Here is a 23,841-nt window from a genome sequence, read left to right as displayed (position 1 = left end):
GGAGTTCACCTCCACCCCTGGGAGTCCACCTCCACCTCCCCTGCGGGAACCACCTCCCTGCCGTTCTCTCCCAGATTCTCCGTCCTGCCATCCGGTTTGGACCGGGACACACTGTGGATCCTGCCCCCGTCCGGGTGGAGCGGCGGGAATATCTTTGGGGGAACCCCGTGACGTAGCGCGGGACGTGCTGTAATAACGTACTCACATTCATCTTCCCGCTGCGGTTGGCCTCCTCGCGCTGCGCCAGCGCTCGCAGGAAGTTATCTTTCAGCTCCTTTCCTGCACTCGCCAGCGTCCTGGAAAAGACAACATGGAAAACGGTCCCAAATGTTCCTCTTGACGCGGAAAAAAGGAGGAAGAAGAAAATTGTTGAGGTTGATGAAGAAAAAGAGGTTGATGAAGAAAAAGAGGTTGATGAAGAAAGAGGTTGATGAAGACGTACAAGTTGTTTAGACACCGAAGCTGCGCGTCTCCGTCTCCAGTGGCGATCAAAAGGAAGAATGTTCTGGCAACGTTATTTCATGTGACGAAGGAAAAAGGGAAAAATTTATTCCAGGCAAAACCTCCTGGATATTTGCACGCACGGATAAAAAAGTTGAAAGAGAAAATCCGATTTTATTTCTTGTCTTTTTTGCGAAATTACTTTGTTTCAAAATTAAACAAACACAACACACAAAACAACACACAAAGATATAAAAAAAAATTCAATAAACAACTACAACTATCGAAAACGACTACTATGTCCTGTCTTTGTAGCATGAAAACACTCGTTATTGTTTCCATAAAACTTGTGGTTCAGCAGGAAGCAGACGACGACAAAATAAAAAACAATAAACAGGAATCAGTCGTTTCACTTTAAAAAACGGTTAATAACGATTTATTTCATGACTCTTTTTACTAAATAAACGTTGACAGACGCTCCCTTCCATCACGTCCAACCAAAGTTTTCCGGTGATGCTCTGATTTGCCAAACTCACATTTCTTCCACCTAAAAATCGAGAAAATTAAGTAAACATTTCAAGTTGAGGCCGATAAAAAAAAAAAAGACCCATCAAGACGCCACCAGGCCCCCCCCCCCCCCGACGGCTCCTAACGCCGGGCTTGGCCCGTCGCCGTGGAAACGTGGTTGTTGGCGCGCACCTGAGCAAACACCGGCGCTGGCGTTTTCCTCGCCGGCGGCGGAGTCCGCCACGAGCGGCGAGGAGGACGGTAAATTAGAGCAGAAAGGACACGACGCTGAGTTGAGGTTTAAAAACAGGGTTGGGTTTCACTCGGCGGGGGGGGGTGCAGCCCAGCACAGCTTCTTTTCTTTCTGTTGAGTTTGAGTAAAACAAAATGTGTCAGAATCTGTTTATTTGACCGAGGACGTTGCATAAGGAACTGCTCTCGTGCTTTGCAGATAATTAGCAAAAGAAAAGCTTCAGTGTCGAGAAAAGAGAATTTAAAAATATACAGAAAACACCAAATGTGATGGATACATTAAAATGCTGTGGCTCTGGATATAAATGTAAATATACATGGATATTTGATGCATATTTGATGGCTATATATATATATATATTGTGTGTGTGTGTGTTTCCTGTCTTGGGATAATTGTGTTAAAGAGTCGACGCATGAAATAAACTCTGGAATATCCTTTGCCAAACATTACCAAAATAAACCGGCGCCCCCTGCCTCAAGGAGAACCCCAGGTTTCCCTTTTTTATTAAATCCGGTTCAAAACGATCATCAACTTTAACATCGATTTGAACAATAAGACGTGTCATTACGAGCATTACGCTTTGACTTTTGAGATCAAATATTTTAAACTGTCGCAGCTTCCCACATTTTTCGGCCAAAACCTCGGGCACGGACCACGCGCAGAGCCGCCGCAGCCGCCGGCCGAGCCCCCGACGGACCCTCCCGCCGCTTCCAGGTTTCTTTCTCTCAGACACGTCTACATTCCTGGAGCCGCTCCAGGCGTTACCCTCTCAGAGCCGATCCACGAACCCGAAGGAAGGCCGATGAGTTTGGTTTAGACTTCCTCCTCAGGGTGGGTCGGGCGGACCTCCTTCCTCTTCCTGTTTCCTCCCCTGAACCCCACTCCCCCTCACTCCCAGCGGGTCTAGAATTGACCGTGAAGGGTCCGGCGTGCGGCGTCCGGTGACATCGGTCAAAACACCTAATCCCATTCCCCTTCCCTCGCTGACGTCAACTCCACAAATTCTAGCCATTTGCATTCTCCTCCTCCATCCCAGTGAATGCGTGTTCGACCCACTAGGCCAGCGCCACCACCACCGGTCAGAAACCACCGCACCTCGGCTCTGCTCCTTGCCTGGAATTACAACAACAGGCAACAGGACCTAAATGTTAAAATACACCAGAATTCTCCAAAAGGGAGAATGTAATTCATACTGGTCCTTTGGCCCCTGCCCCATAATGGAAGTCTTAGAGGAATCGCACACCGGTAAGAGTGCTGGGGCAGCACATATTTGGAGGCTGGGAGCTCACTCCATCTTCTGAGTGAGTGAAGGATTGCTGCTGGGTCACGGGGGCCGAGGCCCCAAAGCAAACACAGGTGCTGAGGAGCCCGGTGACTGGGGTTACCCCGTCCAGTAGCTAAAGCAACACTCACAGTCACGCTCGCAGGGTCGGTAATGCCTCGCCGGGCCGCATGCTCACACTTTTACCTCCATCGACAAATATCTTATCCCTCCTCATTTAGGAGGGATAACAAGAGCCCGGTTATTAGATGGCCGTTATTAGCGGCTAATGAGCAGACATCAAGCGAGGCCCCGATTCCAACATGTTGGGCTTGCGGTCCAAGGCAGGTGGGTTGGACATCCGTGGAAAAATGAAGGGGACACAAATCACATAAGTGAGACCGAGGTGCTTTGGGTTTGCTGATGCGCTGACCAATAATAATATTGTCGTCAGTTTTCTCCAGCAAACAAGTATTCAACAAAATTTAAAGAGTTTTGAGCATTATTATGAAATCTATTCCCACAATCAACAGAAAGCGATGAGATACCAAAATATGTAAGATAATATTTATTAGTTTGCAAATGTTGTTGACCGTTGCCAGATTTCAAGCTCTCCAACCAGACTCTCTCTTCTGCCCTCACGCCCTACGCCTACGCAGCGAGCTAAACACTCTCCCAACAAGTTTCCAAGACACGACCTGACTTCAGGTGTTTTTAATTGACTTGATCATTCAACAAAACCAAGAGTCCTTCTATTAAGCTATTTTATATATATATTTGTAATGAGTGCGTCTTTGTATTAGTAAACTTCAACAAAACCAAAATGTTCTTATCGCCCTGAAAAGCAAATCTTATTGATGTCTGAAACCACACCAACAACACCGACACTTCCTTCCTGAAACTCACTCCTTCACTGGTTGCACCGTCCCTTCTATAACAACATACCGCAGACACTTCCCTGGAGTAGAATTCAAAATATCTGTGAGATCTCCATCTACGGCTGACTGCGGGGCATTATTTAGTTTGTCCACGGTCTTCCGCTGATCTCTGTAGACACAGAAGAACATGGCAGAGATGGCGAAGCAGAAGCTGATTCCCAGAAACAGAGCCTGGAACTACTTCATCTCCCTTCTGTCCGCTCCCGCCTGCACAAGACCAGGAGAAAAGTCTCTTTGGCTGTTTGTTAATGGTAGTGGTGTGAAACTGTGGAACAGCACAAGCGTATCATCAGTCGTCTCTATGCAAATGCAAATAACCTTATAAGTTGTCGTTACTCTTAAACTGTTTGCATAAACAAATAAACTTGCTTCCTCAGGGGCAATAACAAGGTGGATGAAAAATGATGCCACAATGCTGCCTTGCCCACATGTAGTGGTGTCACAGCTTTATAATGCCGATTTGGATGTCACTGCTGTGATGTCACAATACCAATTGGGAGGGGCAGAACTTAAGTACAGACGATGCATATAAACGGCCAGCAGGCGGTACTAAACTCCATTATTTGTAAGGCGCGGAGTCTTGACTAGAGCTTTGAGAGAGACGGAACACTCTCTGTTTCGGAGGAAACGTCCCTCACCCCAGACCTGTCAATCTCTGACGGACTTACGATGCTCATACCCTCAAACGGGTGCCCAATTAGTTTGCACAAACATGGACAAACATTCAGGGGCCAAACGCAAGAGCCCTCTGCTACGAAGGCCAAGAAGAGGTGTGTCAGGGCGGGTCGTGTTCCCCTTCCTTTGGAGGTCGCTGTTTGGCGCCAATTGTCTAATATCACAGATTGCACCTTTAAACCATCCATGTTCCCTTTACCTTCAAAGCAGCTTTCTGTTATGAGCCAATCAGCTTCCCCTTTTGTTATTGACAGTGTTAATAAGCAACGCAACTCGCTTTACTGATCTTCTAAACTCTATCGATGTCCAATCAATTGGACAACTGACATTTTAGAGAGGTGCATGAACGACTGTCCAGATCATTAATGCTACAATTATGATAAATAATCTAATTTATGATTTAAGATATTTTGCCATCATTTTCTACGGGGTAAAAAGCTCTGCAACAGACCGTACCTGGTGGACACGTGAGGTATTGCAGCTGTACTGTAGCATGATGCTTGTGAAAGCAACTCACGTTGGCGTCAACACAAGCACTTCATGCAGAAGCAGGATTAATACTGCTTACACAAACTCTGAATCAATATTCATGATCGTTTCCTGTGGCTGTCATGAAGCCCCGGCTCCGGCCAAAGAAGCAGGAATGTGTTCGCCGTCTCTGCTGGGGGGGGGGGATAGCTGTCACCACACAGCAGAGATCCAGCTCGAGTGTTTACCCGAGTATAAACACAGAGTTGGAGTGAAGGAAGCTCGACCAGAGCCTTGGAGCCCCGGAGCCCCGTCCGGGGGCCCGGCCGCTCCTCAAATGATGCTTTAAACAATTTATATAGTAAATGGGTTGGAAGCTTCACGGGCTTTACCTAAACTGTACAAATCTACTGCAGTTGTTTTAGTTGACGTCTTTTGGCTCGTCTTAAATCACTAGGTAGATTTAACACAGATAAATTACAATTTCAGAAGAACTTAACTGGACCTCTACAGAGTTGACACCTGACAGACCGAGGAATGTGACAAAATAAAAAAAAGGCATCTTCGTTTCTTGGTGTGAATCTCAAGTCTTCTCAAGAGTTCCTGAGGATCCATGATGAGCTGCCAATTCAGCCAACCTGAGTTTCCTAAACAAAGACGTATTCTAAAGCGTTCTGCAGTCCAGGTTAATGTGCGTCTTGGGGGGCTCTGTCACTGTGTAACCCTAACCCAAGCAAAGAACAGGAAAATAAAGACAAATTTGAAATATCTGCACATTTGCTTGTAAAAAGCTACGACAACACCACATTTTACCTAAAACTGAAAATGTGTGGAGTGGAATAGCAGGAACTCTCGGCTAAGGAGGAAACTACAGGAAAGCAGCTTGTTTTGCTCCATTTCAATCCCTTCACTTAAAAGTCAAAGTGGTGTGGTGTCCAAACTGGTGACCAAACTGCATTGGCGGTATCGGAGGGTCTCCAAACCTTCTGGGGCCAACGTCTCAACTACGTAGGAGAAAAGCCTGGAGCCACGTCTCTGACGGAGGGAGCTTTTGTCTCCCACCACGGACCACCTGGAAGGATTCTTAAACTGGTTCCGGAAACTGCCCTGAAACTTTGGGACCTTGGTTGAGCCGACTGTGTACAGTAGCACACGGGTTCATATATCCAGGACTATGACTGATGACCCCCCCCATCCCCAAGCAGTAGAACCAGACAAGGACACTGCAAGAAAGAGGAAGAAAGCTTCGAAGAGGACTCTCCCTCCCCGGACCCCCGACGGCAAGGCCTGCCGTGAGCCATGGGTATTTCCACCCGCTACCACTCGCTGGGCCTGATCAATTCCACAAGCAATTTTCATTGTTGAGAGTGTAGCTGGACTTGTCAAACAAAGAAAAAGAGCATGCAAAAAGACAAAGCACTCTGCTGCTGCAGCCACGTGGTTGTTGGTACGTTAAGTCCTATAGGAATTTCTGAAAAGAATGTAAGGGCCATGTTCAGTGAGGGCCAGTCTGCTTTGACTGGCGGGCTACATTTGGCCTTTGCGTCATCAAATGAGCACAGCTGCAGCAAAATAAAAATAATCACTTTATTTAACAATTGAACTTTCCCTCTCCCCTCTGCATTGAACCCGTCCCAACTATTACGGACAGTTGGTGGCCATACTCCTGCTCCCAGTGACAAACTCCAGGTCAAAGGCTAGTGCTCTGCTCAAGGGCAATGGCAGGAGTTAAGAAACCCTCCGCGGCTAACGTCTCATCTACGAAAGGGGAGAAGCCTGGAGCGACCAGTTCAAAACGGAGGAAGCCGGTGCCTAGAATTCCTTAATCCACCACATGGGACCACCTGGAAGGACTCTCCTCCGGAGAATGCAGAGCTCATGAGTGAAAAGCACGAACAAGCGGAGGAGAAGCTGACCAGAGAAGAGACCCCCACCCCAAAGACCTTCTGGCTACCAGGCTTAGCCCTTTTACCAGCTCTGTCTTCCACCGCAGTGCCCGACGTCAATGTAGGACAAACACCTCCATCCTGGAGTTCTGAGCGCACTCATCCTAGACCGGAAAACGCACTCGAGTGACTTATCTTGCTGTTTATTCTCTGCGTGCACAGCACAGATGGACAGCGGTGGACGCGACATTTCGAAGCGGGACAATGATCATAAACTCCATCGCCTTTCACAAACACTGATCTGCGGAAGGTGTGTTCCCCATCACAGGTGCCAGGGTTCGCTGCAGCAAACAACCCAGACCACAATTAATGGAGTGCCATTAAAAAGTGCTTTGTGGGGATCGGGGTTCGAGCATTCCTGTGTAATTCCCCAGCATTTGTTGCAAATAAATATTCAGCAACGCGCCGGAGCAATGGCGATCCCTTGACTGGCTGCAGATGTTCCGCTTTGAAATGGTTTCTTCTCGCTCCGCGGCGACAGATCAACAGACGCTGCTTTCACTGGAGCGCGGCAGATGGGAACGTCGAACAATACGCCGACGCCTGGAGATCCAACACGCACCGTGGCACCGAGTGTTTTTCCTGAGAGCCCGCCGTAAAACGAGTCTCATGGAAAATATTATTTTGGGCCCGTGGATGTCGGGGGAAATTCCACACAGCATGACAATTTACTTTATTTTGGGGCCTTTAAAAAAAAATTTTTTTTCTTCTTTCCCTCCCTCAAATCCTCTGTCACCTTTGATTACAATGAGCCGCGTGTATCCGTGCACATGGTCTACACATGATCCGGTACCTGAGTGCTCGTTGTGGCCCGGCTCCGAGGGGGGTGGGGGGGCCGTGGGAGGGCGGGGGGGGGCGCGTTCCAGGCCCAGATTCAAAAACACATTTAATCCACGTTCTGAGACGGCTATTTTTAACCATTAAACACATGTTTTTTTATTTGTGGCACTGAATCAATGCTTCTCCGCACGAGATGGATTCAGGACACGTTGCCTCTTTCCCCAGATAAACAGCAAGAAACAAGTCAAGCATCTAGATGATATAGCTGCTGCGTTGTAGAGCGAAGTAGCATAGAAATATAATGTGTAACAGTCTGAAAACGCAGGAAAATACGAATACAATACATAAAAAAATGGGTTCTACGCAACCAGTCAAGATAAAATACAAAAAGGTGGTGGGCGGGGCTAAGTAAGGGCCTTTGATTTGAATCCAACACCTTAAGCCGATCAGATTGACCAAACGCATGACATTACCATGTGCTGCACGAACATAAACTACTTCAGAGATGATCTCGGTATATCCACCAGAAAAAAAAGACATATACATGTATATATCCACCCAAAATTGGATTTGAAAACATCCTCGCCACCAACAGGGCAAGCTATAAATCAAGCTCTTCCTGAATGCATTCAGTGCACACCTGTGACGGTGTTTTGTTGCCGTCATAACATCCATTTCTCTTAAAGCCGATGCTGCGGTTGCATCGGCGCCACTGACCCCGGGAGCCGCCGCTGCTCCGAAATCCGGCGCGCTCTGCGCTGCGTCCCCAGCTGACCCCGCCTCCCGGAGCAAACGGCAGGTTCCCATCGGTCCATCGCAGGGCCGGACGGGCTGAGAGGAACCGCGGAGGACGGACCCCAGACCTGCTGCCGTCGGTGCGAGGTCCCGGCCTTCCAGAGGCTCGGTCAGAGCATCCAGAAGGATGCACCTAATGAGCGGGTATATAGTTGGATATTTCTGTACATGAATAATAATCATAACACGTATACGACGGTATGGACACGGCGGGTACCGGATGGGCTGGTTGAAGTTATGAGCGTGCTATTACAGTGTCATTACACAGGTGCAGTGCATACCCTGCGTCCTTCAAACCGAAACAAGGAGCGACATCAAAGTTGTGGAGGAAAATAACGACGCAGCGGCGGTTCAGACCCTGCAACGCCGGTCTGGCTCACACATGTTGACAGTGTGGTTTCTTCCTCATTAGCTCGGAGAGTCTTTTAATTAGCCCCGGTCTTGATGTGGGCCGGCGAGGATTGCGGAACAATCCCAGGGGAGTTCCTCCACCCATCCTCCACCCATCCTCCTCCATCCTCCTCGGAGCGCAAACTTCGGGAGCTGCTTCCCCTCAAACACCAGGAAGAGTCACGTGGCACCTTTCTTTCTACAAAAAAAATAAAAATAAAGTAGACTGCATGTCCCCGGTCGCGAACGAACACCATCAGGGGTTCATGCTAGTGCAGGTTCAGGAGTCCTCCCTCCCTCCCCCCTCCCACCATCCATCCCTCCATCCATCCATCATGTACATAGCATGTTTACCGCTCTATGATCCTCAAAGTGGAGGATCGGGGGATGACAGCGCGGTCTGGTCGCTTTATGGCAACAGCAATATAATGCTGAAAACCACTTCCCCTCCTCTGCGCAGAACCGAGGGGGGCCGTGGTGCGGGTGGCGCGGGTGGGGGACTAGCCAGGGGGGTGGTGGTGCGGGTGGTGTGGGTGGTGCGGGTGGGGGACTAGCCAGGGGGGTGTTGGTGCTGGGTGGGGCGGGTGGGGGACAAGCCGGGGGGGCGGTGCGGGTGGTGCGGGTGGGGGAGGAGCCGGGCGGTTTTGATGATCAGTCAGCAATCACACGGCAGCGGAGGCCTCAAAGGACAACGGGGCGACGCCGTGGAGCACGAGCCCAAATTCACACGTTGTCAAACGGCTCCAGTAGCGACGTCCGCTCATCACGCCGTACATTAAAATGTGACGTCAGAGACAAACTCCCTCTTTTGTGTTGAAACCAGGGGGTTTGGGCTCCCATTTCCCCCAAAATATGACTAAAGGGGAAAAATGAAAACGCAGGAGACAACAACTCTTCCATTGCAACGGCTGTTAGACGCGCGCACACACACACACACACACACACACACACACACACACACACACACACACACACACACACACACACACACACACAAACACACCCTGATTGAAGTGGTTTATATTACCAACATGTGCCTCGCTGCTCAAACAAAGAATCTGTAGGAATTGATCTTCAGTTTTACTCAGCACCGGCATCTTCCCACCACAATGGGCCCTGCAGGTCCAGGACCGAGACCAGGACCAGGTCCAGGTCCAGGACCAGGTCCAGGTCCAGGTCCAGGTCCTGGTCCAGGTCCAGGTCCAGACTCAAGAGTGCAGGGGAGGGAATGGGTCTGACAGGACGTGAAATGGAGACGGAGAAGCCTCATCTCCTGAGGCTTGAGGGCGGTGCTGGGGCTGCAGGCCCGGCTCAGAGGCTCCTGGCCTCCGTCGTGTCCCAGAATCCCACTTCACAGATGTGATTTGGACTGGAGTGGGGTTTTTTTAAAACAGGGTAGAACCAAGAGAGAGACCAAGGGAACCTCCGAGCACAATGAGAGAGAGCAGCATGGAGCCGTCACAAGGAGTTTGGGTGAAGCGCCGGCGGACACGTTGGGGCGGGACGGAGCGCCACGCCCCCCCACCGCACCGCCCCGCCCCGTTGGCCTGCTGAGCGTCGAAATATTAAAAGGCGGCGTTGTGCTCATCTGTGATCAAAGGCTCCGTGTCCAACTGTCACAGCTTGCACGGAAATGAAATTTCATCCATGCGAGCGGACGCTTCAGGAGAAGCCGGAGCCGAGGAAAAACTCACTTCAAAAAAGTCAAAAACCAGTCAGCCTCCGTCAAAGACACCCAACGGAAGTTATTTTTTGAGTTAAATTTTTTTTTTTTTCCCCTCACGCGACGCTGGGATCACATCGAACTAACGACCGTCACAGCGTCCGGTCGCGGTGGTCAAGCGGCTGCACCGGCACGCGCACGGCAAAAACCTGCTGAGAAACGTGACGGTAACGGACGGTGAGTACGAGCAACGGCGGCTTCCAAAAATAAATGATTTTAATTTAAACGTTTAGTAAGTATAAAAAGTTCCCCCAATATCAACAACCGGGTCCATGGAGCGGGACGGCAGAGCCCGTTTAAAAAATTCAAACTTCCCCTCGCAGGAAGTCCCTCTCACCGCGCAGCGTAACCGCAGCATCAGGAGGACGTTCCCAAACCCGCCTTGAAAACACTTGAGTCGAAAGGGGAAGCCAGCTCCACCTGCCGTTAATCTGTAAACTATGTCACCCGCCCGATTCCATGAGATGATGTGCAGGTGGGGCCGCGTGACGCTCATTTCCCTCCGGTTCGACTCCTCCAGCCGCCGGGACGCACCTTAACCCCCCCCCCACACACACCCCCCCGACCGTCCGTTCAGTCCACGTCTACTCTTCCTTCCCCGTCGCGCGGCATTTTTCATTTCACCCTTTGTTTCGCGCAGCAAACGTCTCTCCTGTTGTCGTCGTCGTCCCCAAGACGGAGACGGGGACGACCCCGACGTCCGTCCAGCGCCACGTCCCCCTCCCTCCCCCCTTGCCCCCTCCTCCCCCTCCCTCCCAGCTCTTTATTACCACAGGTGCAGGACGCCGGGCCCTTCATTGATCAGATGCACGCTACGGGTGAGGCGGCGGCGGCGGCGGCAGCGGCGGCGGATAATAGAAAGCAGCTCTATTTATTCACCTGCAGGCACTAGAGCGCTGAGAGCACGGCGAGAGAGGAGGAGGAGGAGGAGGAGAAGGAAAACAGAGCCATGACAGAGCGGGAAAAAAGGAAAAGAGAGAAAGGAGGAGGAAGGAATGCCCTGGGAGACGCAGGTCGGAGCCCGGAGAGAAGGAGAGAGGCATTCTGGAAGCACACACACACACACACACAGACGCACACGCGCACACACACACACACACACACACACAGACGCACACGCACACGCACACACACACACACACACACACACACACACACACACACACACACACACACACACACACACACACACACACACACACACACGGTTGTGAAATACAGTCTGTCTTACCACTTGTCCGATGGGAGGATGTTAAATACATAACTAGACAATTTGTGTGTGTGTGTGTGTGTGTGTGTGTGTACAGGGGACGTATGTGGGGAATTCCCCAATTATGTTTACATATGTTTCCATGGCAACTGGATTTATCCTCTGCATTCCATTAGTTTCCCATAGAAAACCTCTCTTGCAAAATGTTGCCACAGAAAGCAGAGTGTCCTCCGCAGAGTGAGGGCACAGCCGTGTCACACGTTGTCAACACGCGGCTCAAAGACTGCGGGAGCGGTAGTGTGTAACAGTCATGAAACCATTATGTTGTTCCTCTTCACTAGATGCAAAACCCATTCCTTTGTTTATTTACTGATAAATACATAAACAGCAGAACTTTGCTGGGCTTAGGGCTGAGAAATCACAACAAGACCTCCATATCAATCATCATCAATATGTTGAGGGTGACTATTAGTGCTTTCAAAAAGATATTTACACACATTGAGAAACGAGTAAATGAGTGATGTGGACATGAGCGAGCAGGTAGAGGCCGTGGTTAGAAAAGATCTATGAGAGACGAACACTGTCTGAAGTTCATAAAACCGCATTACTTTACTGAAACACTCCTTCAAGACAACACTCAACTGTGACACTATCCCCAAAGCCCCAGACAATAAAAGACGCTGCTCCAGGCTCCACCCACCAGTCGCCAGGCCGGAGGCGCTGTGGCCCAACGAGGGCCGGCGTGGGGTCAGGGGTCAGGGGTCAGGGGTCGGAGGGAAACCAGATGAAGAAGCGATCCGCAGCGAGGAGGGACGCCGCGCCCTGATCCGTCGCTTTCAATCCGCAAGGTTCACGTGCGGGGACGTGAGGAAGCGCTGGATGGAAGGCCCCAAAAAGAGACGATGTGATCGGCACGCCGGATAATGTTCGCCCACAGGTCCCTCCGGCGTAAAATAATCCAAATCCCAGGTCACGTATGCAGAAAACAAATGATTTAACCACACGTCACTCCCTGGGAAATGATAAATCCAAAACCTCAACGGTAGAGAAACATTAGCTCGTTAATGGTGTTAAATCAAAGTCATTTGATGTCATTCAGCCGTACAGGATCTGCTCCAATCCAAACTCTTTAACTTTAAGAGAAAAATAACTTGCGGAGCGGACGCCATGTGTCCGAGATGCGGCTCAGAACCACAGACCCGGAGCAGGCGGTGCTGATGCCTTTTCCAGCCACGTTCCCTCATTAATCCACTTTTTCCGTCTCGCTGCTGCTGGGTGTCGATGAAAGGGACGAAGATGCCGCCGATAAATGGAGAGAAGCCATTTAGAAGCAAACTCCGGGAAGGATCGGGCTTTGAAGCACGTCCAGGACAAACTTTCCTCTTCATCCTCCTTGTTTTATGAGCAGGTGCCTTAGTATTTAAAGAACGTTCCGTCCAAAGAGGGGCCACCGGACCCTCCATTCATTTCAGCTTTAGGGGCCAAAATAGGGTAATAAGAAATAAGAGTAATAAGATACTATAAAGATATTCAAGATATTTTTTTGTTTGTGTATAAGAACATCTGCCAATATATATATATATATATATATATAGATATATATATATATATATATATATATATATAATATAACAATCAATTTTTTATATATATATATATATATATATATTTACACATACATACACACAAAGACACTACATTTTTGAAATTTAATTCAATTCAAGACATAAGGTAGATATGAGGATATAATGCAATACCTAATAAGTTTTGCCCCATTTTGCATAACCTATTACATAATATGGTGATTATAACATATTTATTTCATTGAATAACTAATAACTCAATACATAACACAACAATTTCTGTTCCAATTTTTGTCTACTTAATTAATCATGTTTTGTCAAAAAAATGTTGTCTGATGTACGTTTGTTTTTTCGTGTTTGAATGGGATGGTAATGGGATATTACACCAGGTATTTGGCAATTAGACTTGGTAGTGGGTTATTACATTATTAGACTAGGTATTGGGTAAGTACACTAAGAAATAGGTTATTACCCCAGGTATGGCCTTTTACACAAAGTACTGGGTTATTACACTAGGTATTGGGTTAGTACACTAAGAAATAGGTTATTACCCCGGGTATGGCCTATTACACAAAGTACTGGGTTATTACACTAGGTATTGGGGTATTACCCTATAACACAAGGTAATGGGTTACTTCACTAGGCATTGGTTTTTACACTATTACACTAAGTAATGGGTTATTACACTAAGTAATGGTTATTACACTAAGTGATGGGTTATTACACTGGGTGATGGGTTATTACACAAAGTAATGGTTATTACACTAAGTGATGGGTTATTACACTGGGTGATGGGTTATTACACTATATTATTACAAAATGTGGTGAAGCTTATTACGTACAGGTACTCCTCAGTTAATGATCGAGTTCTGTTCCTACAACCAGGTATAGTGTATATATAGTGTATATATATATTGTGTATATAGTATATATAGTGTATATAGTATATATACATATAGTGTATATAGTATATATTTTATATATAGTGTATATAGTATATAAAGGGTGATGAGATGCTTGGTATTGTACACAGTGTAGGATACAGACTGGTCAGAGAGCTGGTCCTAAGTCTGAACGCTGGTTAAACAGGGAGGTCCTTTAGTGAGTAGTACCTGTATTGTCTTGAACATGTACAAAATGCATTGTTAAATCATCAAATACATAACTTAGGTTTTAGCTGAGTTTCAATAAAGCTGGCTCAGTCAGTTGTCAGTTGATTAGCAAGTGTGATATCGGGTCGGAGATGTTTCGGGGGTGTCGGGAACTAAAATTGTCGCAAGAGCTGAAGAATCCCAACACATCGGTACTTTCAGGCGGATAAAACAAGTTTCAGACTCGCCACAGAAAGAGACCCGCGAGACCCGTCATCCGCAGTGAGAACACCACGTGGTGCCGTCCAGTTTGCCGGCTGGACGCCCGCCCTGAGATCCAACTCCAGATAGAGACGCCGGCCGTACCCAAACACAGCGAAGAGGATGAAGGATGAGGCTCGACGCAAGCGGGAGGAAAGAACCAAGAGCTTTGTTGATGTGGAGCCGTACAAATGGGTTTTTAATTGCAAGTTTAGCTTCTAAATACCTTCCTGTGGTGAGGCCACGGGTTCAACTGAGTCAATATCACGTCAATATCAATATGGACTCCCCCAGTCCGGACGGGAATTCGGTCGGGCCAACAAACGGCGAAAGGCGAGGACACTGGCAGGACGGGAAAGCTGCCGACTCATCTTCCTTTTGCTGTTTTTGGCAAAAGGATTGTAACGCTCACCTGCCATGTGCACCACCTGCCAAGTGCACCACCTGCCGAGGCTGGATTCTATAGAGCTCGTTCATCACCGCTGACAGCCTGCGCTTTGTTGGGTTTACCATCCCAAAATGCCCCTGAGGGGATTGATAAGTTTGCATTGTGCTGCCTTCTATATGTTCTAGAACCATTTTAGACAAATCTAAGACATTGCAGGTCAGCACTAGTATTTGGAATAGTATTAAGTCAAGGTCAGTGTTTAGGAACTGGAATAAACTTTCAGGGGACTGAAAGGCGGGCCTCCAACCCGCTGATCAGGATCAGTTTGGGGTTCAACGCCTTGCTCAAGGACACTTTGACACGCAACTGTACCAGGAGGAGCCAGGGATCGAACCAGCGATCCTACAATTACCAGACGATGCCGCCCTGCTACCTGAGCCACGCCCACCACCAAATACTGTTCTGTCTGTAGATCAATACAATGTGTACACAACGTCTCACCCAGTACCCGAACCCCTGGTACTCCTAGTACTCCTGGCACCCCCGGGTGCCCCCAGTGCCCCTGGCACCCCCGGGTGCCCCTGGTACCCTGGCACCCCCGGATGCCCCGCACTCATCCGGGTGGAGGTGGACGGGGACTCACCTCTCCTGCCTCTGGTTGGACTGTCTGGACGCCACTGCCGCTCCGCTTGCAGCCTCAAACTCCTTCCGGGTCAGGACGCCTCCCACGGCGTCGGGGCCGGGCTCCAGCACCCGACGGGCCAGGTCCTCGTCCTGGGAGCGGCGGGGACAAGGGACACGTCACAGAGGGCAGGACTCGCACGACGCCTTTTTACAGTTTTACAATCACATGTCCAGCTGCCGATGGGATGGGGGGGGGGCCAAGTCGGACGCCGCCCTCCCACCCGACGTCAGAGGGATATTGAAGGAGTTACCACGTCCAAGTCCCCGGTTCCTCTGAACCAACACGCAAATAGATTCGAACAGAGAAAAAAAACACTTTTAATAAGCATGTTAAAGATAACAAATAAAATAGGGTCCAGCCACCCCCCAAAGGCCAATGTAAGCCCATACTGCATTGCAATCCAATATTATGATTTCTTTACTATGATTTATTTTTTAGTTTAACTCTAAAAAGTGATAAAAAAGAGTAAGTACGGACACACACCCAGTTCGACCTAACGTCATATCACCAGGAGTCTTTTTAGTATAGGACAGCATTTCAAATTTAAACAAAATTTCATGGCGACGATAAAACATTTTCTAAACCAGAAATCCCAATACCTTGATTGTCAACGTCTAAATCTCCCATCACAAGGAGACACGCGGCCCCACCGGGACAATAACCTTGTTTGTTTAATTCTTCGTGCTTAATTGAATGGCTTCCAAACACGTGCGATGGAAATGTTTGCCCCCGAACCGATGGAAGTCGTCTCCTTAGACTTCATATGGTTTTCTTTGCAGGACGGGGAGACGTTGGGGGGAGAGGCCTTCCCAGCTCCTCCCGTGCTCCCGCCTCCATCCCGGTGGTGTCGACCTCCCAGCGCCGAGTCTTTCTGCGGCTTTTGGGATCAGAGCGTTGGGCCCCGACGCCCCGGTCCTGAGCCGGGGCCTCCGTGGAAAACTGACATTACCCAAAGGGCTTTGATGTGGCTTTCCAGAAATACGTCGCAGGCCCACGTTAAGTCCCAAAACGGCCCCGGAAATCATTGCATCCGTTCATTTTTATTCTCATTTGGGGGAAAAAAAGCCGCCGCTGACTGTGACGGCATCGGGAAATTATCCCAGACTTCATGGAGCATATAATTCAGCGAAGGCCTCGTGGTGTGTTTTTATTGAGTACATTACATTTATGAGTTTGATGAGTTATTAAACATATATACACATGTCGTGTGCATATGGCGTTCTGAACAGGAATATCACAGGGAGGTTTGTAATTACTGCCTCCAGCACTACTGTGAGTGGAAAAGGTCAGAACCCGGGGAAGGTGCGAGGGACTGGAGCTGTTGTCCAACCAACGCTCTGCATCTATAGGGTTAACAACAGCGCTACCTGCTGGTCTGACGACGAATTGAGCTTTTACAGACTGAAAAAAAAGTTTGTGACATGGCTCCAAATAATCTCCAAAATAAGCCTTTCCTCACATTGTTCCTCATAATGATGACGATAATAATATGTTTATAATAAGAGACTGGAGACATATAGACAGTATATATATATACATATATATATATGAATTATATGATAATAGCTGATATTTTAATGACATTTTATTATTTTATCCTGTGTGTTTATCTGCAATGCTTCACTGGATTGTAAAATGAATTATTTTCGATTATATATTATATGTATGTAATATAAATGTATATACATATACATTTATACCTATACATTTATTATATATATATATATATATATATATATATATATATATATATATATATATATATATATATATATATAATCGAAAATAATAATACAATCCAGTGAAGCATTGCAGATAAACACACAGGATAAAATAATAAAATGTCATTAAAATATCATTTATCATTAAAATATTAAAACGACCATACAGAGGAACACAAGAATGAGAGAAAGAATATTTTTCCATGTTGAATTTATTGAATTTGAAATATATTTGTAGCCATTTTTTTGCTTTTTGGTGACATTTTGGTATACCTAAAATACAGCTTTAGTGTACTAGTGATTAATAAGCTTGACCTGTGTCGTGAAAATACACTTATAAATAGCATATTAGAACATTACAATATTTATAAAAACAAGCATTATAACTTTAGTGCACTTAAATGTGTTATTTTGGTGGTCCAATTTAACCAAAAATATATTATTATTATCATTTACATTTTATTATTAACACACCTAGTACAACTGGTTTACATTTAATACAACTGTTATTATTATTTGAAGAATTATTATATTTTACTTTTATATAGTATGTTATACTTAATTATATATACTAAATATACTAAGATATACTTTCAAATGATTCAAACATCCAGATTCTTTGTGGTTCTTCCCATGTAGAAACAAGTCTCTTCCCCAGTTTGGAATTGAGACTGGGAGGAAACCAGTCCTGTGGTCTGGTGTCCACATTTCACTTTATTCTTTTTTTCAGAGATAACTTCCAGAGATAGAATCCTACTTCATGATTACTTACGGGTTGAATCGAAACAACTTGTATTCAGTTCCCAGTGTTCCCAGTTTTCCAAATATTCCAAACGTATCCAGTATTCCCAGTATTCCCAGTGTTCTCTGTGTTATAGTATTCCCAGTATTCCCAGTGTTCCAAGTATTCCCTGTATTCCCAGGATGAATAGATAAACCCAGAGAAACAACAAATAAAAACAAACAGAAAAACAAAGAAAGAATGCTTATAAAATGAGCCCAAAAATGTAGGGGAAAATGTGCTCCCATACGATCACTAACGGAATTACCCGAAGGATGAACCTAAAGACGAAGAAAAATGGCAATGAACAATAAACCACATGATAAACGTGAAATATAAGCAGTAAACACAATGTTGTCAATGTACCTCAAAATACAGTCAAGCCCGCTTCACACCGAATCCCACAAACGACCACATTAAACCGGAAGTCCGTTGGTTCCTATGGAGTCGGACACCGCGCGGGAAAAGCTGTAGCGCCGCAAAATGTTGGCGTCCGACACATCCCTCAAGTCCTGTAACAGGTTTGGGTCGGACACCACGACCGCAAGTGACGTCCGTCGGGTTTTTTTTGGTGGAATTGGGCTTAAAACTAAGTAAGATATAAAATAACAACATTAGTAATGTTACATTTGGATTTCACCATATTCACCATCAATACATGTCTTTTTATAAAGTTAAATGGTCAGTATTTTGAATTGATTTCTGCTCGACATGGGGGAGTTTTAAACTCATTCATGGAACAGGCTGAAAGTCCAGCTGAGCAAAGCACTTTCTGTTCCAGAATAAACAAGCTCTCCCATTTCCCCTGACATATTTTGGGACGCAAAACGTAGTTCAGCCGATGGTCACTAGGGGGTGGGAGGATCCCACTGTCGGATGCGATTACGGAAGAGATGTAAAGGAAGCTTTAGCGCTAAAAAGCCCAATGATCGGGGCACTAAGGTGCGGCTCGGTGAGGTGTGAAACGTACCTGAGACATGTCCACCTGCTCTACGGAGGATTAACACGGCTCCGTGGCTCCCGACACACCTTGAATGAAACGCGACCAGCGGCCGCCAGAACCTTTGACGTCTACGCTGCTGTGATGTCACAATGGCACCGTATCCATAGCAACCGTGTGTGTGTGTGTGTGTGTTCTCTCTCTCCACGTCCTCTTTTAACTTTCTCAACTTTTCACTTTAACGAATGCACACATTTCACTTACATGTTTTGAGGATATAAAACAGAATGAAAAAAATTATGATTATGCTGTTTTCACTGGTCTGATGTTTATTTATCGATCTGCAACTGGACCAGAAAATAAAAATGGAATTAGAACTAGAACTAGGACTATCATTGAAAATGGAACTAGACAAGCCGTTTTCCGACCAAACAGTTGTGGGGACTCCCTGAGGGGAACCAGGACCTGGGGAGGTTCCCCAACAACCAAATACCTTCAAGGGCTCTTTGTCCTGGTTGTATTCATCCCGGCAGCGGTAAGTCAGCGGGAAGTCAGCGGGAAGTCAGCAAGAAGTCAGCGGGAAGGGTAGTCAGCGGGTAGTCAGCGGGAAGTCAGCGGGTAGTCAGCGGGTAGTCAGCGGGAAGTCAGCGGGAAGTCAGCGGGAAGTCAGCGGGTAGTCAGCGGGAAGTCAGCGGGTAGTCAGCGGGAAGTCAGCGGGTAGTCAGCGGGTAGTCAGCGGGAAGGGTAGTCAGCGGGAAGGGTAGTCAGCGGGAAGTCAGCGGGAAGGGTAGTCAGCGGGAAGTCAGCGGGTAGTCAACGGGAAGTCAGCGGGAAGTCAGCGGGAAGTCAGCGGGTAGTCAGTGGGAAGGGTAGTCAGCGGGTAGTCAGCGGGTAGTCAGCGGGAAGTCAGCGGGGAGGGTAGTCAGCGGGAAGTCAGCGGGTAGTCAGCGGGAAGTCAGCGGGGAGGGTAGTCAGCGGGAAGTCAGCGGGAAGTCAGCAAGAAGTCAGCGGGAAGGGTAGTCGGCGGGAAGTCAGCAGGAAGTCAGCAGGAAGTCAGCGGGAAGGGTAGTTAGCGGGTAGTCAGCGGGAAGTCAGCGGGTAGTCAGCGGGAAGTCAGCGGGTAGTCAGCGGGTAGTCAGCGGGAAGTCAGCGGGAAGTCAGCAAGAAGTCAGCGGGAAGGGTAGTCGGCGGGAAGTCAGCAGGAAGTCAGCAGGAAGTCAGCGGGAAGGGTAGTCAGCGGGAAGTCAGCGGGTAGTCAACGGGAAGTCAGCGGGAAGTCAGCGGGAAGTCAGCGGGTAGTCAGTGGGAAGGGTAGTCAGCGGGAAGTCAGCGGGAAGTCAGCGGGAAGTCAGCGGGAAGTCAGCGGGAAGTTAGCGGGTAGTCAGCGGGAAGGGTAGTCAGCGGGTAGTCAGCGGGAAGTCAGCGGGTAGTCAGCGGGGAGGGTAGTCAGCGGGAAGTCAGCGGGAAGTCAGCGGGGAGGGTAGTCAGCGGGTAGTCAGCGGGAAGTCAGCGGGTAGTCAGCGGGAAGTCAGCGGGTAGTCAGCGGGAAGTCAGCGGGTAGTCAGCGGGAAGTCAGCGGGAAGTCAGCGGTAAGTCAGCGGGTAGTCAGCGGGTAGTCAGCGGGAAATCAGCGGGTAGTCAGCGGGTAGTCAGCGGGTAGTCAGCAGGAAATCAGCGGGTAGTCAGCGGGTAGTCAGCGGGAAGTCAGCGGGAAGGGTAGTCAGCGGGAAGTCAGCGGGAAGGGTAGTCAGCGGGTAGTCAACGGGTAGTCAGCGGGTAGTCAGCGGGTAGTGAGCGGGTAGTCAGCGGGTAGTGAGCGGGTAGTGAGCGGGTAGTGAGCGGGTAGTCAGCGGGTAGTCAGCGGGTAGTCAGCGGGTAGTGAGCGGGTAGTCAGCGGGTAGTCAGCGGGTAGTCAGCGGGTAGTCAGCGGGTAGTGAGCGGGTAGTCAGCGGGTAGTCAGCGGGTAGTCAGCGGGAAGTCAGCGGGTAGTCAGCGGGAAGTCAGCGGGTAGTCAGCGGGAAGTCAGCGGGAAGTCAGCAGTAAGTCAGCGGGTAGTCAGCGGGAAGTCAGCGGGAAGTCAGCGGGTAGTCAGCGGGAAATCAGCGGGTAGTCAGCGGGTAGTCAGCGGGAAGTCAGCGGGAAGTCAGCGGGTAGTCAGCGGGAAATCAGCGGGTAGTCAGCGGGTAGTCAGCGGGAAGTCAGCGGGTAGTCAGCGGGTAGTCAGCGGGAAATCAGCGGGTAGTCAGCGGGTAGTCAGCGGGAAGTCAGCGGGAAGGGTAGTCAGCGGGAAGTCAGCGGGAAGGGTAGTCAGCGGGAAGTCAGCGGGTAGTCAACGGGTAGTCAGCGGGTAGTCAGCGGGTAGTCAGCGGGTAGTCAGCGGGAAGTCAGCGGGTAGTCAGCGGGTAGTCAGCGGGAAATCAGCGGGAAGGGTAGTCAGCGGGAAGTCAGCGGGTAGTCAACGGGTAGTCAGCGGGTAGTCAGCGGGTAGTCAGCGGGAAGTCAGCGGGAAGGGTAGTCAGCGGGAAGTCAGCGGGTAGTCAACGGGTAGTCAGCGGGTAGTCAGCGGGTAGTGAGCGGGTAGTGAGCGGGTAGTCAGCGGGTAGTGAGCGGGTAGTCAGCGGGTAGTGAGCGGGTAGTCAGCGGGTAGTGAGCGGGTAGTCAGCGGCACCGGGAAGCCACGAGGTCGGGCGGGGGGGCGCTGTCTTGGGTGTTTTTAAACGCAAGTGTAAAAATGTTTTGTAAATAAATGATGTGTAAATAAAGACAGCTTTACACAGGTTTTTAAATATGCCGGTTGCCGGTGCTGCATTGGCTCATGTGTTCGACCAATCACCGTGCACGTACGTCCGGACCAATCACTTGACCTTATGTCACTGAAGTTTCTCTTGTGCCGTTTAGTTCCTGCTCTGCAGTAGGAGCTGAAAGGTTCCTCAAAATGCCGTTCTAAGAACTAGGCTGGTTCCTAGTTCCTGCAGTGGGGACACAATAAAAGGGAGGGTTCCTCCAAAAGTTCTAAGAACTATGAAAAAGGTGCAGCGGTGCGAAAAAGCCTGTAATTAGAACTTGACTAGAACTAGAAACAGAACTAGATTTACAACTAAAACTAGAATTACAACTGGAACTAAAACCACAACTAGGATTAGAAATACAAATACAACTAGAGCTTGGACTGCAGCTAGGACTAGTACTGGAACTTAAAATATAATACACTAAAACTAATAAAATAAAAACTTGAAATAAATTTGAACTAGGACTACAACGAGAACTAGAACGATTATAAGAACGAGAACTAGAACTAGGACTAGTATTTGAACTAGGACTAGTACTGGAAGTTAAAATTTAATAAACTAAAACTAGAAATAGAATCAGAACTAGACTAGACTAGAGCTACAACTACAACGAAAACTAGAACTAAAACTATAATTAGAACTAGGCCTAGAACTAGAACTAGAACTAGAACTAGAACTAAAACTAGGATTAGTATTGGAATGAGAACTATAAATATAATTAGAACTATAATTACAACTAGGACTAGAACTAGGATTATAATTAGAACTAGGACTAGAACTAGAAGGAGAACTAGAACTAGTATTGGAAGTAGAACTATAAATGTAATTAGAACAAGGACAGGAACTAAAACAAGAACTAGAACTAGGACCAGGATCGGAAGTAGAACTGGAAATGTAATTAGAACACTGACTAGAACCAGAACTAGGACTAGTATTGGAACTAGAAATAGGAATATAATGAGAACTAGGACTAGAACTGGAACTAGAGCTATAATTATAACTAGGACTAGAACTAGAACTAGGGTAAGAACTACACCTATAACGAGAACTAGGACTAGTATTGGAACTAGAACTAGCAATATAATTAGAACTAGGACCAGGACGAGAACTAGAACTAGAAACAGAAACCGAACGAGAATTAGAACAAGAACCAAGACTAGAACCCAAACCAAAACTACAACTCGGATCAGAACTACAATTAAAACTAGAGCTGGGACTACAACTAGTACTAGCGCTAGGACGAGTACCACAACTTGAAATACAACTAGAATTAGAACCAGAAGATCAGTTTAGAACTATTGATCCCAAATACCGTGGGTCATAGTTCAATGCACCCATTGAATTGGACCCATGTACCGGTGATCTAATAGCACCGTCCTACTGCCCCATCCATGCTGTGCACACAAAACCCCTAAAATAACAGAATAGTAATCAAAGTCATGCAAAGTTATATCAAGTTATACCAAGTTATACAAAAGGGAAATAAAACCACAAGCGTGGTAACGTAGAGACCTTTGTAAAAACTCACCCCCAGATAGTACAGAGCCTGGGCTGTGACCCTGGAGTCCAGGAAGTCTTCATATGTGTGAAATGAGGCCACCAGCTCCTCCGGGGCAGCAGGGGCTCTGTCCTGCGCCATCTTGCCCGATTTGTTGTTCTTTTTCAGCTCTTTTGTTTTGGACCTGTCCGTCACCATAGCAACCAGCGCAGCAACCAGCGCAGCAACCGCTTGTTTTTAACCGCAGTTCCGCTAATGGCCGCTAGATGGCGCTCCGGAGAGAAACTCCCCCTCAATGTAAGTCAATGGGAAAACAATAAAACAGGTGAAGATTAATCAAATCAAATACATGTTTTATATATCGAGCATTTTAAAATAACACAAACAGTAATATAAGGGACATTTAAACCAATAGAAAAAAAATAGGAAACAGGAATAAAAGAAATACATACATGCATCAATGCATAGAGGGGCCTACAGATGGCGACATTATAAGATACTGCTCTTTGGCTTCAGGTTAAACAGCAGCAACACGGTGAACACAATAAAACTGTCAAGAAGCAAATCAAAAAACACAGTGAAATTTGAATAAAATAATGTGAATGATTTTAAAAAGTTTCATAGAATATCACTATGTTATTATGTTATGAACTACAAATAGTAAAGAGCAACAATGTGTAGCTAAAATATTTAAATATAGTTGCAGGCAGCTCTACA

The 23,841-nt window shown here is 47.5% G+C and overlaps 1 protein-coding gene across 1 annotated transcript in view; it reads right to left on the bottom strand.

The window, feature by feature from the left end:
* Positions 1 to 23,265, bottom strand: part of cfap299 (cilia and flagella associated protein 299) — a gene marked incomplete at both ends in the record, with an annotated part of 81,017 nt that extends 57,752 nt beyond the window's left edge. Inside the window, 3 exons of the mRNA XM_080003759.1 lie at positions 206 to 296; positions 15,354 to 15,484; positions 23,155 to 23,265. Of these exons, the coding sequence (XP_079859885.1) occupies positions 206 to 296; positions 15,354 to 15,484; positions 23,155 to 23,265 (333 nt within the window). The remainder of the gene's footprint in view (positions 1 to 205; positions 297 to 15,353; positions 15,485 to 23,154) is intronic.
* Between the last annotated feature and the right edge of the window lie 576 nt (positions 23,266 to 23,841).

Source organism: Zeus faber, assembly GCF_960531495.2.
Source record: "Zeus faber genome assembly, chromosome: 7".
In the NCBI taxonomy this organism is placed as follows: domain Eukaryota; kingdom Metazoa; phylum Chordata; class Actinopteri; order Zeiformes; family Zeidae; genus Zeus; species Zeus faber.
This window is presented reverse-complemented; position numbering and strand designations above follow the sequence as displayed.